This window comes from Budorcas taxicolor, chromosome 8, assembly GCF_023091745.1.
Source record: "Budorcas taxicolor isolate Tak-1 chromosome 8, Takin1.1, whole genome shotgun sequence".
Classification (NCBI taxonomy): Eukaryota; Metazoa; Chordata; class Mammalia; order Artiodactyla; family Bovidae; genus Budorcas; species Budorcas taxicolor.
The window spans coordinates 91,383,445-91,395,948 of NC_068917.1; the positions used below are offsets into that span (position 1 = coordinate 91,383,445).

Consider the following 12,504-nt stretch of genomic DNA (forward strand, 5'->3'; position numbering starts at 1 on the left):
CAAGCTGAGGCACTTACATCAAAGATTCCCAGTCATAGTCACCATACAATTATTATATTAATGATAATGAAAAAGTTTAAAGTGAAGTGAGAATTACCAAAGTGTGATACACAGACAGAAAGTGAGTAAATGCTGTTGGAAAAAATGGCACCAATCAACTTGCTCAATGCAAGGTTGCCTCACATTTTTGATTTGTAAAAAACATAATCTCTGCAAAGTGTGATATAGCAAAGCACAGTCAAACGAGGCAAGCTTGTGCAGATCACAGCGATTGGTGATGTGTCCATTTGCATGTCTGTGCAAATCACGTGCTCGCACACGCACGTATATACACACAGAAAGTTTTGCTGTCGTTCAGTTGCTCAGTTGTCCGACTCTTTGCCTCCCCGTGGACTGTAGCCCGCCAGACTTCTCTGTCCATGGGATTCTCGCGGACTCTGGAGAGCTTCCCGGGTGACTCGGTGGTAAACAATCCGCCTGCTAATGCAGGAGACAATGGATTTGATCCCTGGGTCAGGAAGATCCTCTGGAGGAGGGCATGGCCACCCACTCCAGTATTCTTGCCTGGAGAATCCCCATAGACCGAGGAGACTGGCGGGCTACAGTCCCTAGCGTCCCAAAGAGTCCCAAAGACAGGCCTGAGTGACAGCGCACACACACATGCAGACTCTGAGCCACTCAGGGGAATCCGGAGTGAGCGTCCTTGGTGCGTACTCAGAGCCTCTGGGTGCTCAGAGACCAGAACAGCACCCCTACGGGGGCACCTGACCATCCAGTAGCTTGCAGGACTCGGTGTGAATATGGGGGGTAGCTGGCCCCAGAGTCAGAGTTGAGCACAGGGTGGGGGATGCCTGGAGCTGCACAGGACATGGCCCGATGACTTGGGGTGATCTTACACCCCTCTCCAGCTAGGGGCTCTCAGGCCCTTCACCTCTAGGATGGGTCGGCTTCCCTCCAGAAGGGGCCACTGCTCAGAAGAGTTCTGGTTTTGTCACACAGTGGAATATACTGGAGAAGGAAATGGCAACCCACTCCAGTATTTTTGCTGGGAAAACCCCATGGACGGAGGAGCCTGGGGGGTTACAGTCCAAGGGGTCGCAAAGAGTTGGACACAACTGAGCAACTAAAACATACCCACAGTCAACTGTGCCTAGCGGTTTCCTTGGACAGGGTGGAGCCAACAGTCCCACAGACCTGAAGTAGTGGCTGGGACCCGAGACTGCTGGCGGCCCCAGCCCACAGTGGCTATGAGGGATGGGCCCAGCACCCCAAATTTCCTGGTAGCAGGCCCCGGGGAGACAGGGCAGGCGGGTTTGGCTTGCTGCCCCAGGTCCCCACTGACATCATGTGTTGGCCCTGCTGACCGGTTTTAACTTTTCCTTTCCCTCTCTCTTTAATCTCTTCTGCATTCAGAATGAGTTGGATAGTTTTTTAAAAAGAATAAGTGGAACGTAAGTACTTTAACATTTTTAATACTTGACACGGTTAAATCCCCATTTAGAGAACATTTAATGGTGCTTCATGTAAAGGTGCATGTGGGAGTGATTTTCATGTTGTTTGTGCCCCAATGACTGTGGGTCTAAGGAGAATTTGGCTCCTGAGAGGTCCTGGCCTGTATGGTTCAGGGTGACGAATTGTCCCCAGCTCAGGCCACCTGGGTTCTTTGTCTCAGCATCGGTCAGGAGAACCTATCTGAGGTTCCTGTGACCCACGTTTTGGGCCCCCGTCCTAGTGACTCAGTGCATGTCACCACTGGGCAGGGCGAGGAGATGAGAACTGACCTCACTGTCTGTTCTGAGAAGTCTGAATTTTTGATCAGTCATGGCTTGTATCAGGTTTTAGAGTTAGACTGCACAAAGTTGCCCACCAGCAGCGGAATGACTAAATGAAGCATGGTGTCACCAAGTGCCTTCAGTTAAAGGGAGGCAGGCACCCAGCAGATGTCACAGACACAGGTGTGTGTACCTGTACGTGTGGGTCTGCATATATGTATAGGTATGCATATCTGAAAATAAGAGTAGAGAGTTATCTGCGGGTAGGGTACAAAATGTTCTGTATACAAAAATGTATATTGTACCAAATTATGGTTTCCTGGTTGGCTCAGTGGTTAAGGAGCCGCCTGCCAATACAAGAGACGCAGGTTTGATCCCTGGGTCAGGAAGATCTCCTGGAGAAGGACATGGCAACCCACTCCAGTATTCTTGGCCTGGAGAATCCCATGGACAGAGTAGCCTGGTGGGCTACAGTTCACGGGGTCGCAAAGGGTCAGACACGATTGAGCACACATACAATGGTGATAGAATAAAACACCAACAACCCCACACAGAAAACAAGTGAACAGACCCCACGGTCCGCATGGTACCTGTACAGCAGGGAGCTGCCGTGTGAATCTCTTCTGAACACCTTTCAGAACTCCCTCCAGAGCCTGTGGCTCGTGTCTTTCTTCCACATAGCACTCTGTTTTATTGTAGAAGCAGTATTTGCTTGTTGTAGTGAATTTGAAACTTCAGGGAAGTATAAAGAGCAGAATCAAATCACATCTTTGAGGATCCTGAATGTGGTGGGTCAAAGGTGACTAGGCCCCAGGGGGTCACATGGGGACCTGACTCACTAGGAGTCCATCAAAGGTAATTTAATTTTCTCTCTCCCCTTGTAAAAAGCCCAGCATGTGACAAAGAAACATCTCAGCCAACCGCCTGCACCAGCCACCAGCGTGCACACACGCTCCCACTCACAAGCACACCCAGATGCCTGTTGTTTTCATGCAGTTTTTTTAATCCTTCGGCTCTGTCATTGGTTTTTCCTGCTTGGTGAACTCCAGCCACAGATAGATGTAGTCCTGGTACTCCTGACCATCCTGTGTGAAATGTTTTATTATGTCCTTCCCAGGTTGGTGGGCATCTCAGATGGAATTGAGCTCTTGAAAGCTGATTCTCAGGCAGGACTGTGATCCAGGCCGGGCTGCTCTGGTCCAGGTCAGACTCTGACCTGCCCGCCTGCCCGCCCAGGGTGGTACAATCGACATGGAATAGTAGGCATTTGTCAGGGAGCTAGGTCCCTGGGCAAGGAGGCCAGAAGGGCCCCCTGGTCCGCATGGTTGGGGTGCTCGGCTGGCACAGGCAGTGGGGGGGAATGGCCTCAGCATGGCCCCCTGCTCTGTTCCTGGGAGCAGCAGGAACAGAGGGCGTAGGTTTCCCCCAGGGCCTGCCTCCCTCTCCTGCCTGGCTCTGAACCCCTCAGGTACCTGGGGCAGGCAGCAGCTGCTGCTGTCTAACACCTGGACTGTCCTGTGCTGTCACAGCTCAGCTCAGCCACAGGGTCTGCACATACCCTAGGAAGGAGCCTAGGTGCTGACTGGGTGTTTCAGTCGGAACTTGTCCTGCCTTTGGCCCACGTTAGAGTGGAAGCCGGTGTCTTATCAGATGCTGGGGAGATGCCCTGGCTTGCTTGTTCTTTAGTAGGGACAGGAGGTGGGCCTGACTCAGCACAGCCCTTGGGGCTCAGGATGAAGCCTGAAACCCTGGGATCACCCAGCCGCACGTTATACAGAGGAACGGGGGCCCCATCCAGGAGGTGCCATGCTGAGTGAGGCTGATTCCAGCCTTGGGGCCAGAGCCCAGTTTTGCCCCAGGCTCTCCACACACTGGTCTCCAAGGCCCACACCCCCCGGCCTCTCTGTAATGAGCATGGGATCTGGGGGTTATGGTGCATGGAACCCTGGCATGCTTCAGGAAGGGGGCTTTGGCCTGGGCCCTTCTCCACCTACAGTCCATTTTCCTCCAAGTCCTTATTCTGTAAGACAGGCTGTCAGCCCTTCTCAGCACCCCGGTGCTCCTAGGAGCTCCTGATGACAGTCCCACCCCTGGTCATGGCGGCCCAGCCAGGCCCCAAGGGGCAGGCAGCTCTGACCTCCCGATGCCCCAGGGAGAGGGAGCAGGCTTGCAGGGGCAGAGCTTTAGGCCAAAGGTGGGGGCAGCAGGGCCAGGTGGGCACATGAGTTTCCCAGGCCCAGACCTTCTGTGTGGAATACACACCCTCTCCAGAGCACAGCTGCCAGGCATGTCACGGGGGTGCACTGCGTGCGTGTCCTGGGGACATGGCCGTGCAAGGGCACCCGAGCAAGGTCAAGGAGCGGGGAGCTACAGGGCACGAGGTGGTGAAGTGTTTGTGCCCCTTTACTCCCTGGGGACCACAGTGGGGAACCACCTCCAGGGAAAGGACAGAGATTTAGGAGAAAGCTGTCCTGTCACTTTGGGACAAGCTGGGACAAGACCCCTCATCTGGGAAGCCCCCACCCCCTGCCTCCCATATCATAGTTCCCATGACCCCTAGTGGGGGTCCCAGGGGTGAAGACGGTCTGTGTATCCCCAGGTCCTGCGGATGTTCACTTCCTCTGGGAGAAGAATGGGCGCGAGCTGGAGGTGTGTGTGCCAACACAGACCCATACACTGCCCGATGGCAGGGCCCTCGTGCTCAGCTGGCTGCGAGACGCCCTCCGGGAGAGTGCCGAGTACCGCTGCTCTGTGCTCTCCTGGGCCGGGAACAAGACCTCCAGGGTGCGGGTCACCGTGACCAGGCTTGGTAAGTGAGCTTCACTGTTTATCCTTGTCCCTTGAGCAGCAAGCAGGCTTGCATGGGGACATTTCAGTCTGGAGATTACCTATCGACTTTCATCAAGACAGAAAGTTACTTTTTCACTGTCTTATCTCCCAACTGCATGCCTGTGTGTGCCCACCTGCACACACACAGACCGGGGCCCATAAGCACACATGCACACATGCTGGCTGCCAAACCCGTCCTCCCAATGTTAGACTTACATTATAAGGATGGCCAACTCTGTATGGCCAGATAACAACTCTGTAATGACTTCCCCTTCTGTACTTGTTTCCCACATAACCAACCACAGTGCCGGTCCATTTTCTTGGTTTATTGTTGTTTTTCTTGTTCAGTTGCTAAGTTGTATCTGACTCTTTATGACTCCATGGACCACAGCATGCTAGGCTTCCTGCTCCTTCAGTATTTCTGAAGTTTGCTCAGATTCATGTCCAGCGAGTCAGTGATCTAAAACATCTCACCCTCTGCTGCCCTTTCTCCTTTTGCCTTCAATCTTTTCCAGCATCAGGGTCTTTTCCAATGACTCAGCTCCTCTCATCAGGTGGCAAAAGTATTGGAGCTTTAACCTCAGCATCAGTCCTTCCCAATGAGTATTCAGGACTGATTTCCTTTAGGATTAACTGGTTTGATCTCCTTGCTGTCCAAAGACTCTCATGAGTCTTCTCCAGCACCACAGTTCAAAAGCATCAATTCCTTGCTCAGCTTTATGGTCCAACTCTCACATCCATGTATGACTACTGGAAAAACCATAGCTTTAACTATACAGACCTTTGTCAGCAAGGGAGGGTTCTGCTTTATAATATGCGATCTAGATTTGTCATAGCTTTTCTTCCAAGGAGTGTCTTTTAATTTCATGGCTGCAGTCGTCATCCATTGGTTTTGGAACCCCAAGAAAATAAAACCTGTCACTGCTTCTGCTTTTCCCCCATCTATTTGCCAGAAATGATGGGACCAGATACCATGATCTTAAGTTTTTTAAATATTGAGTTTTAAGCCAAATTTTTCACTCTCCTCTTTCACCTTCAAGAAGCTCTTTAGTTCCTCTTCTCTTTCTGCCCTTAGAGTGGTATCATCTGCATATCTGAGGTAACTGATATTTCTCCTGGCAATCTTGATTCCAGCTTGTGATTCATGCAGCCCAGCATTTCGTGTGATGTACTCTGCAAAGTGTCTGATTCTTTGTGACCCCATGGACTGTAGCCCCCCAGGCTCCTCTGTTCATGGGATTTTCCAGGCAAGAATACTGGAGTGGGATGCCACTTCCTTCTTCAGGGGATCTTCCTGACCCAGGGATCAAACTCGGGTCTCCTGCATTGCAGGCAGACTCTTTTACTGTCTGAGCCACCAGGGAATCCCAAATGCAAGTGAAAGTCACTTAATCCTGTCCAACTCTGCGACCCCATGGACTATATAGTCCATGGAATTCTTCAGGCCAGAATAGGGGAATGAGAAGCTTTTCCCCTTCTCCAGCAGGTCTTCCCAACCTAGGAATCAAACTGGGGTCTCCTGCATTGCAGGCGGATTCTTTACCAACTGAGCATTCAGGGTATTCTGCAAAGAAGTTAAATAAGCAAGGTGACAACACAGCCTTGACATACTCCTTTCCTGGTTTTGAACCAGCCCATTTTCCTTGGTTGTTGTTTTGCTTGGTTCATACTTGTCATTACAGCCACCCAGACTCTGCAGTTAAATCCCCGATTAGCACAGACACACTGGGTCCCCCTACTGTCAGCTCCCCAGACCCTCTGCACCAGGAGCTGTGTGCCTTCTGGGAACCAGCCCTTCCCGCTGAGGCTGGAGATTCCGTTCCCCTGGTATTGGGTCTCATGACCTGTTTCTGGTGTTCCTTTGACTTTCTCCGTTTTTCTCTAAAGTGTTTCTTCTGGCACACTCAGTGTGTCTGGGGGAAGACAGCATTTTGAGAGCCTATGTCTTTTCTCCATCTTCACTTACCAGCGGGGTGGACAATTCTGATGTGAAAATCATTCCCTAGTGTGATGCTGGCTCTGTCTTCTGCTCCTGAGGGTCTCCCTGTGACCCCATGTGACCACCGTCTTTCTGAGCACTGTATCAATCAGTGCCTGGCTAGACCCCTTACACTTGGTAGCCTCTGCCCTTCAACTATCAGAAGTATTCAGCACTTACTTTTCTCATTTCCTGTCTCCATGAAACTGTTCTCCTACATTCTGGGCTACTTGGCCTGGCTCTCTGTCCATCTTCTCTATCCTGTCACCTCTACTTGTTAGCTTTTCTCAACTTTATCTTTCCCACCTGTTGGTGAATTTTTGCTCCACTGTCACACTTTCACTACTCAGTTTTCATTTTTTGTCATGACTGCATTCTCTTCTCGTCTCATGGATGTAGTATCTTCTCCCCTTTCCAAGGTTATTGAGAGGATTTTCCAGTTCTTTCCCCTCTCAGCTGTTCCTTTTTGATGGTTCTGTTTCCCTCCAAAGTCTTGGGACCCTTGATAGTCATCTACCCAATGTGTGGCCTTTGGATGGGCAGCATCTGTCTACCTGGGAGCTCCTTAGAAATGCAGAGCCCCTCCCAAGTCCCGGGGGCATCTCAAGTTCTCCAGGCTGTTCCTATGTGCACTAGGGAGTTGGTCTGCCCTGCACCCCTCCACTGTCACATGGAGGGGCTCCAGCTAAGTCCACATGGCTCAGGTTGGATTATCTGTGAGGACAGGGGTTGGCAAGAGGCTGGGGCCTCATCATTTAGTCTGCCTTCAGAGCAGGTACTGCCTAGGCCCCTGGTCCTGAGCTCTCCAAGACCACCAGTCTTCAGGAGCAGACGGAGGGCAGCACCCTGGCTGTGGAGAGTGGTTAGGGCCTGGGGGCTGTGCAAGAGTGCACAGCCTACCCTGTCTCAGCTCCCAAGGTCCCGACCGCCTCCCCACTGCTGCCGGCCTTGGACCCTGCAAGCTTGGCGTCTGCTGGTTCTACCGAGGCTGTTTCCACTGGTCCCTCTATTTCTCAACTTCCAGCTTTTCAGCTTCCTCTCCTGTTCATCCATTTTCAAGATGGAGTTTATATGTAAATATGCATATTTTAAAAGGTCCTTTGTCCTTTGCGTGGGAATTACCAGGGAAAAGGAAATGACAGATACTCTCTCCCACCTAGAATTTCATTTCTGTAAAATGCCCTTGGCTGTTGCTGTCAAGATAAAATGAATCTTGTGAGAGGTTGAGATGGTTACATACCATCACTGGCTCAATGGACATGAATTTGAGAAAACTCTGGGAAATAGCGGAGGGCCAAGAAGCCTGGCGTGAAAGTCGTGAGGTTGTGAAGAGTCGGCTATAACTTAGAACCGAAAACAAGTGTCTTACAAATTGTGACCTTGTATCCATAAGTGATCAAACACACGCAAGGAGGTGTGGAGTGAGTGGCAGGTGATGTAACAGGACGCCAGCCCTAGTGACCAAGCTGGTTTCGGAATGTTGGCAACCAATCTCCCTCGAAGGAGCTGGCAGCAGCCCCAGCCTGCCAGGATGAGTGCAGTGCCCCGTGAGGTGTGGGGAGTTAGCCCCTCTCCTGGTGGCACCAGAGGTGCCAGTGAGATGTGAGGGACAGCGCCAGTGTGGCCTTGGGGAGCAGCTGCCATGGGAGCTGGAAACAGCAGGCAGGGGACATGACTGGGGAAGCCCCCACAGCCAGGAAGTGAAGGCCTGAGGAGTAAACAAGACTTCCCTGGTGGCTCAGACAGTAAAACGTCTGCCTACAATGCCGGAGACCCAGGTTCAACCCCTGGGTAGGGAAGATCTCCTGGAGAAGGAAATGGCAACCCACTCCAGTATTCTTGCCTGGAAAATCCCATGGACGGTGGAACCTGGTAGGCTACAGTCCATGGGGTCGCAGAATCGGACATGATGGAGCAACTTCACTTTTACAAGCCCACTCGGCTCGGCCCAGCAGAGGGGTGTCACTCAGCTCGCAGCACAGCCTCTGTGGCTGGAGGGGGGACCCAGCGCGGGGGCCATGAAGGCCTGGAAGCTGAGATCTGGAGTGCCCCCTCTATCTTGCAGAGGCGACCCAGCAGGAGAGGTGGACCAGAGAGCTCGCCAGCTGGAGGGCTGTGGCTGGGGAGCACGACCGCATGATGCAGAACTGGAGGAAGGCGTGGGTACGCGGCCGGGCATGAGGGTGGGCAGGGGTCTGGGCAGCTGTCCCTTTGGGGGCCTATCCTGCCAGGGGGCCCCATGTGCTTCCTCCTGGCCCACCAAGCAGTTGTGCTTTCTGAAACCCACACCCCTTCTACCTGTCACCCTCCAGCCTCAGGGGAGGGAGAGGGGGCTCTTACAGGAAACCAGGTTAGGTGGGGCCAGCTGCTTCCAACAAGAGGCCCCCCATGGTCACCCTAACCTCTAGTCCAGAGCTTAGTAGGCCCAGGCTTCCCTCCTGCAGGACCCTGGACCCCACCCCAGGGAGCACATGGGAAGGAGGTTCCAGGCTTTTCTATCCTACCAAGAACTGAAGTCCATGGTGTTCTTTCAGGAAAGCTGTAACCGGGACGCACTCTAGCCACAGGAAGCCGTGCTGACCAGGCTGACCATGCTGCCACCTGCCACGTAGTCCGAGGCCGCAGGGCAGTGAGCTCCTTATCTGCTGGACACAGCTCTTCGGTTTGCACAGCAGAGAACACGGAGCCCTGAGGGGGCCTGCGCAGTAGCCAGAACGTCTGTTTTAATTAGGTACTTAGATGGGATAGAATGGCCTGTCTGGCAGGAGCAGGAAAGCGAGGTTAACAGGCTATAGACAGGAACTCTGGTTAAGACAGCAGTGTGCATGATGGGTCCTTTTGCAGAAGCACTGTTGTTACACTCCACAGGTCTGAGTTAATTTCGTGTCAGGCAATGGGTTGTCCTTCACACAGCCCAGTGTGAGCTCAGCTCTCGTGACTGCTGGTTTTACTGCTCTGGAGCCCCTTCACACTCAGCTCTGAGAGACAAGGCAGGAAGAACAAGGCTCCAGATGACCAGAATTTGCCTTAAACCTTGAGTGCTGAGGTCCAAACTCAGGCGCTAACTTGGATGGGAGACTTTGTGTTATTATTCACTAATGTCACTGCCTGTTTCCTAAAGCTTCAAGTGTGCACCTGTCCACTCGCAGCCATGGCCCAGGTGTCGAGCCTGTCTGATGGAAAGGCCAGCAGGTCTGCGTCTCCTGGGTCCCAGTCACTCTGCTCACGGCAGTACGGGTCTAATGAGGGTACTCTGTCCACGTGCTATGGGGTCCCCAAGTTATTCACACTGCACCTGGAGACTGCTGTGTATAAATGTGGCGGCCGAGGCTGCTCAGCCTAGAACCTTATAGGCACTATTTGCAGAATGACTGCTTTTAGTGGAATGTTCATCTATCATAAAACCAAAATCTCTTGTTAAATTAAGTGGTACTTCTCATGACCCTAGCAAATGGACATCTCGGCCTCATGACCACAGCCTGTTTCCAGACCCCTTGTTCTGAAGCTGGGTGTCTTTGTTCAAGAGCAGCACACATTTCCAGCCAGTCACTTCCAGGATCCGTTGTAAACAAGGCTTCTGAGGATGGCTGGTTTTGGGGTCAAAGTCATCCTGGTTACCACCGAGCTGCCGGTCCACCTTGTCAACAGAGGCCAAGCTGGATCACAGATCACCCACAATGCACTGTGACAAGACTTTTGGTACAATATCCATCCGCTCTCACTGTGGGTCTCTTGTGGGGTGGTTGCTCTGCTCTATGGGCAGGGCCTTCTCCTTGGTGCTAGGATCGGAACAGACACTTGCAGTTATTGTAATATCAGCATGTAGGGTTCTGGTGGGAAAGGTAGTTATGAAGATGAGTTCTGGTTCTCTGAACTGTGAGAAAAAAATAAAGAGTTCCATTGAAACGTTTGCTCCATGAAGAGTGTCTGTACTCGGGAAGGCTGCCTGCTTCCCGCGGTGCCATCAGCATAGAGTAGGTCACTGTGTCACCTGCAGCAGTGGCCCCTGCCAGGAAAGTGACACCATGCCCTGGCTGCCAGGGCAACCCAACGTTAAGTCACACGAGAAGCAAAGCCTCTGAGCAGCTTAATGTGATGTTAAAACCCACCTACTTCGTTCAGCTAATCTGACCACCAGACCCAGAGGCCTTGGGGCTCTAGACAGACAACCTGCATCTCTAGCAGAGACTTTTTAATGTGGGTTTTGTTTTTTTTTTTATGTATCAGTTTTATAGTTCTAGACTGCTGAATACAGCTGACAAGTTAACTTTCTGCCTGTACGTTCATTATGGAACCTTTACTCTCAAATAATCTATTTTCAAACCTACCACAGTTGATGGGGACAGTGGGGTGGGGACCCTCCCTGCTGCTGTTCCTTCTGGTGGCCCTAAGGGAGAAACCTGTGACCGGATGGAGAGCTTGCTGGACCAGATTGCATGTTCCTCATTGAAACAGCTCAGCAAGTGTATGAGAGCAGGGTACTCATTGGGAACAACAGATGAAAAGACAGACTGGTACTTTACACAGACAACCTCCACCTCGCCATCAGCCCTGGCCACAGCAGGCTCTTTCCAACTCACTGCGCTGTGCTCCCATCACTCAGTCATGTCCGACTCTTTTTGACCCCACGGCCTGTAGCCCACCAGGCTCCTCTGTCCGTGGGATTTTTCACACAAGATTACTAGAGTAGAGTGCCGTTTCCTCCTCCTGGGGACTTACCAACCCAGGGACTGATTCCATGTTTCCTGCTTCTCTTGCATTACAAGTGGATTCTTTACCACTGAGCCATGCGGGACGCCCTTCCAACTCGTTACTTCACATTATTTTGCTTCCCACAGGCCACTCACTCACAAAAGTACATCTGCCATGACTGAATTCAACTAACAGCACTTGCAAATCCCACCAGGTACCTTGCTTGCTTGACCAACGCAAAGCAGTCAAAGTCTGATCCTGCCATTTCTCATGTGGCCAGCTCTCCAGCAGGCTGGACCAAGGTGGGTCCAGCAACAGGATCTCTAAGGGCTGGAGACTTCACAGTCACTACCTTCGAGATCCAAGAGATATGAGAGCAGCAAACCTCTTCCTGCTCGGCCCCCTTCAGTTCAAAGAAGAGTGCCCCCAAAATACAGATCAGGATGTAGGAAGCGCTGATTAGACCAAGGTGACCAGAGTCTCCAGTGAAATTAAATAATCACTCTTTATTCAAAATAAATAAGCCCTCTTACTTACAGGAAAATATGAAAGTAAACTTCTATCCTTCTGGCCTCTGAGAAACCACATTCGCAATATGTTTATTTACAAAAGAAAGAAAATATTTGTAAATTATCAAAACTGAGATTTAGGAACTTCAAAATTGTTTCTTTGAAAAATAAACAATAAAAGGAATATTCATGTCAAAAGGTCACAGGTTAGAGAACTGATTTTCCCTCTGAGGCTCATTTTAGCAGACCCTCCAAGTATCCCCAAATCTTCTGGCTAAAAAGCCATATCCTGAGAAAAGTATTCCCCGTACCCCACCCCCACGGCTTCTGCAGGGCTGTGCGGGTCACCGGGACTGGGAACACGGGGTGGAACTACCCCGCCTTCGGAGCCACATCGCCTCAGCCCACCGCTGCTTTCCACAAACGAACTTGGCTCAGCTGTCCACAGCAGCAGAGTACTCTGAGTACCACCTTGTCCAGCATCTTCCAGACTCATATTGTGCTCAGAGAGCCGAGGCTGCATCCCAAGGCTTTGTGAGGGTCTCCACCAGCCTACTGAGTGCCCCTCTGCAGGACTCGCAGCTCTTGGACAGCTACAAACACTGCTGGTTACCTCCCTAGTTGAACAGCCATACACAACACAAGTAAGTCAACGAAAAACAGAAGAAGAAAAAGGCCCCAAAGTCTTTCAACCCCCCACCCCCACCTCAAATACACAAACACA

At 51.6% G+C, this 12,504-nt stretch overlaps 2 protein-coding genes across 3 annotated transcripts in view; one reads left to right on the plus strand and one right to left on the minus strand.

Moving 5' to 3' along the window:
• SEMA4D (semaphorin 4D) overlaps positions 1–11,804 on the plus strand; it is a 127,591-nt gene extending 115,787 nt beyond the window's left edge. Inside the window, exons 17-19 of the mRNA XM_052645372.1 lie at positions 4,372–4,581; positions 8,645–8,742; positions 9,114–11,804. Coding sequence (XP_052501332.1) covers positions 4,372–4,581; positions 8,645–8,742; positions 9,114–9,140 — 335 coding nt within the window. The 3' untranslated portion in view covers positions 9,141–11,804. The remainder of the gene's footprint in view (positions 1–4,371; positions 4,582–8,644; positions 8,743–9,113) is intronic.
• SECISBP2 (SECIS binding protein 2) overlaps positions 11,758–12,504 on the minus strand; it is a 36,938-nt gene continuing 36,191 nt past the window's right edge. For both annotated transcript variants that reach the window (XM_052645371.1, XM_052645368.1), the window contains exon 18: positions 11,758–12,397. The gene's annotated coding sequence lies outside the window, so the exon portion shown is untranslated. The remainder of the gene's footprint in view (positions 12,398–12,504) is intronic.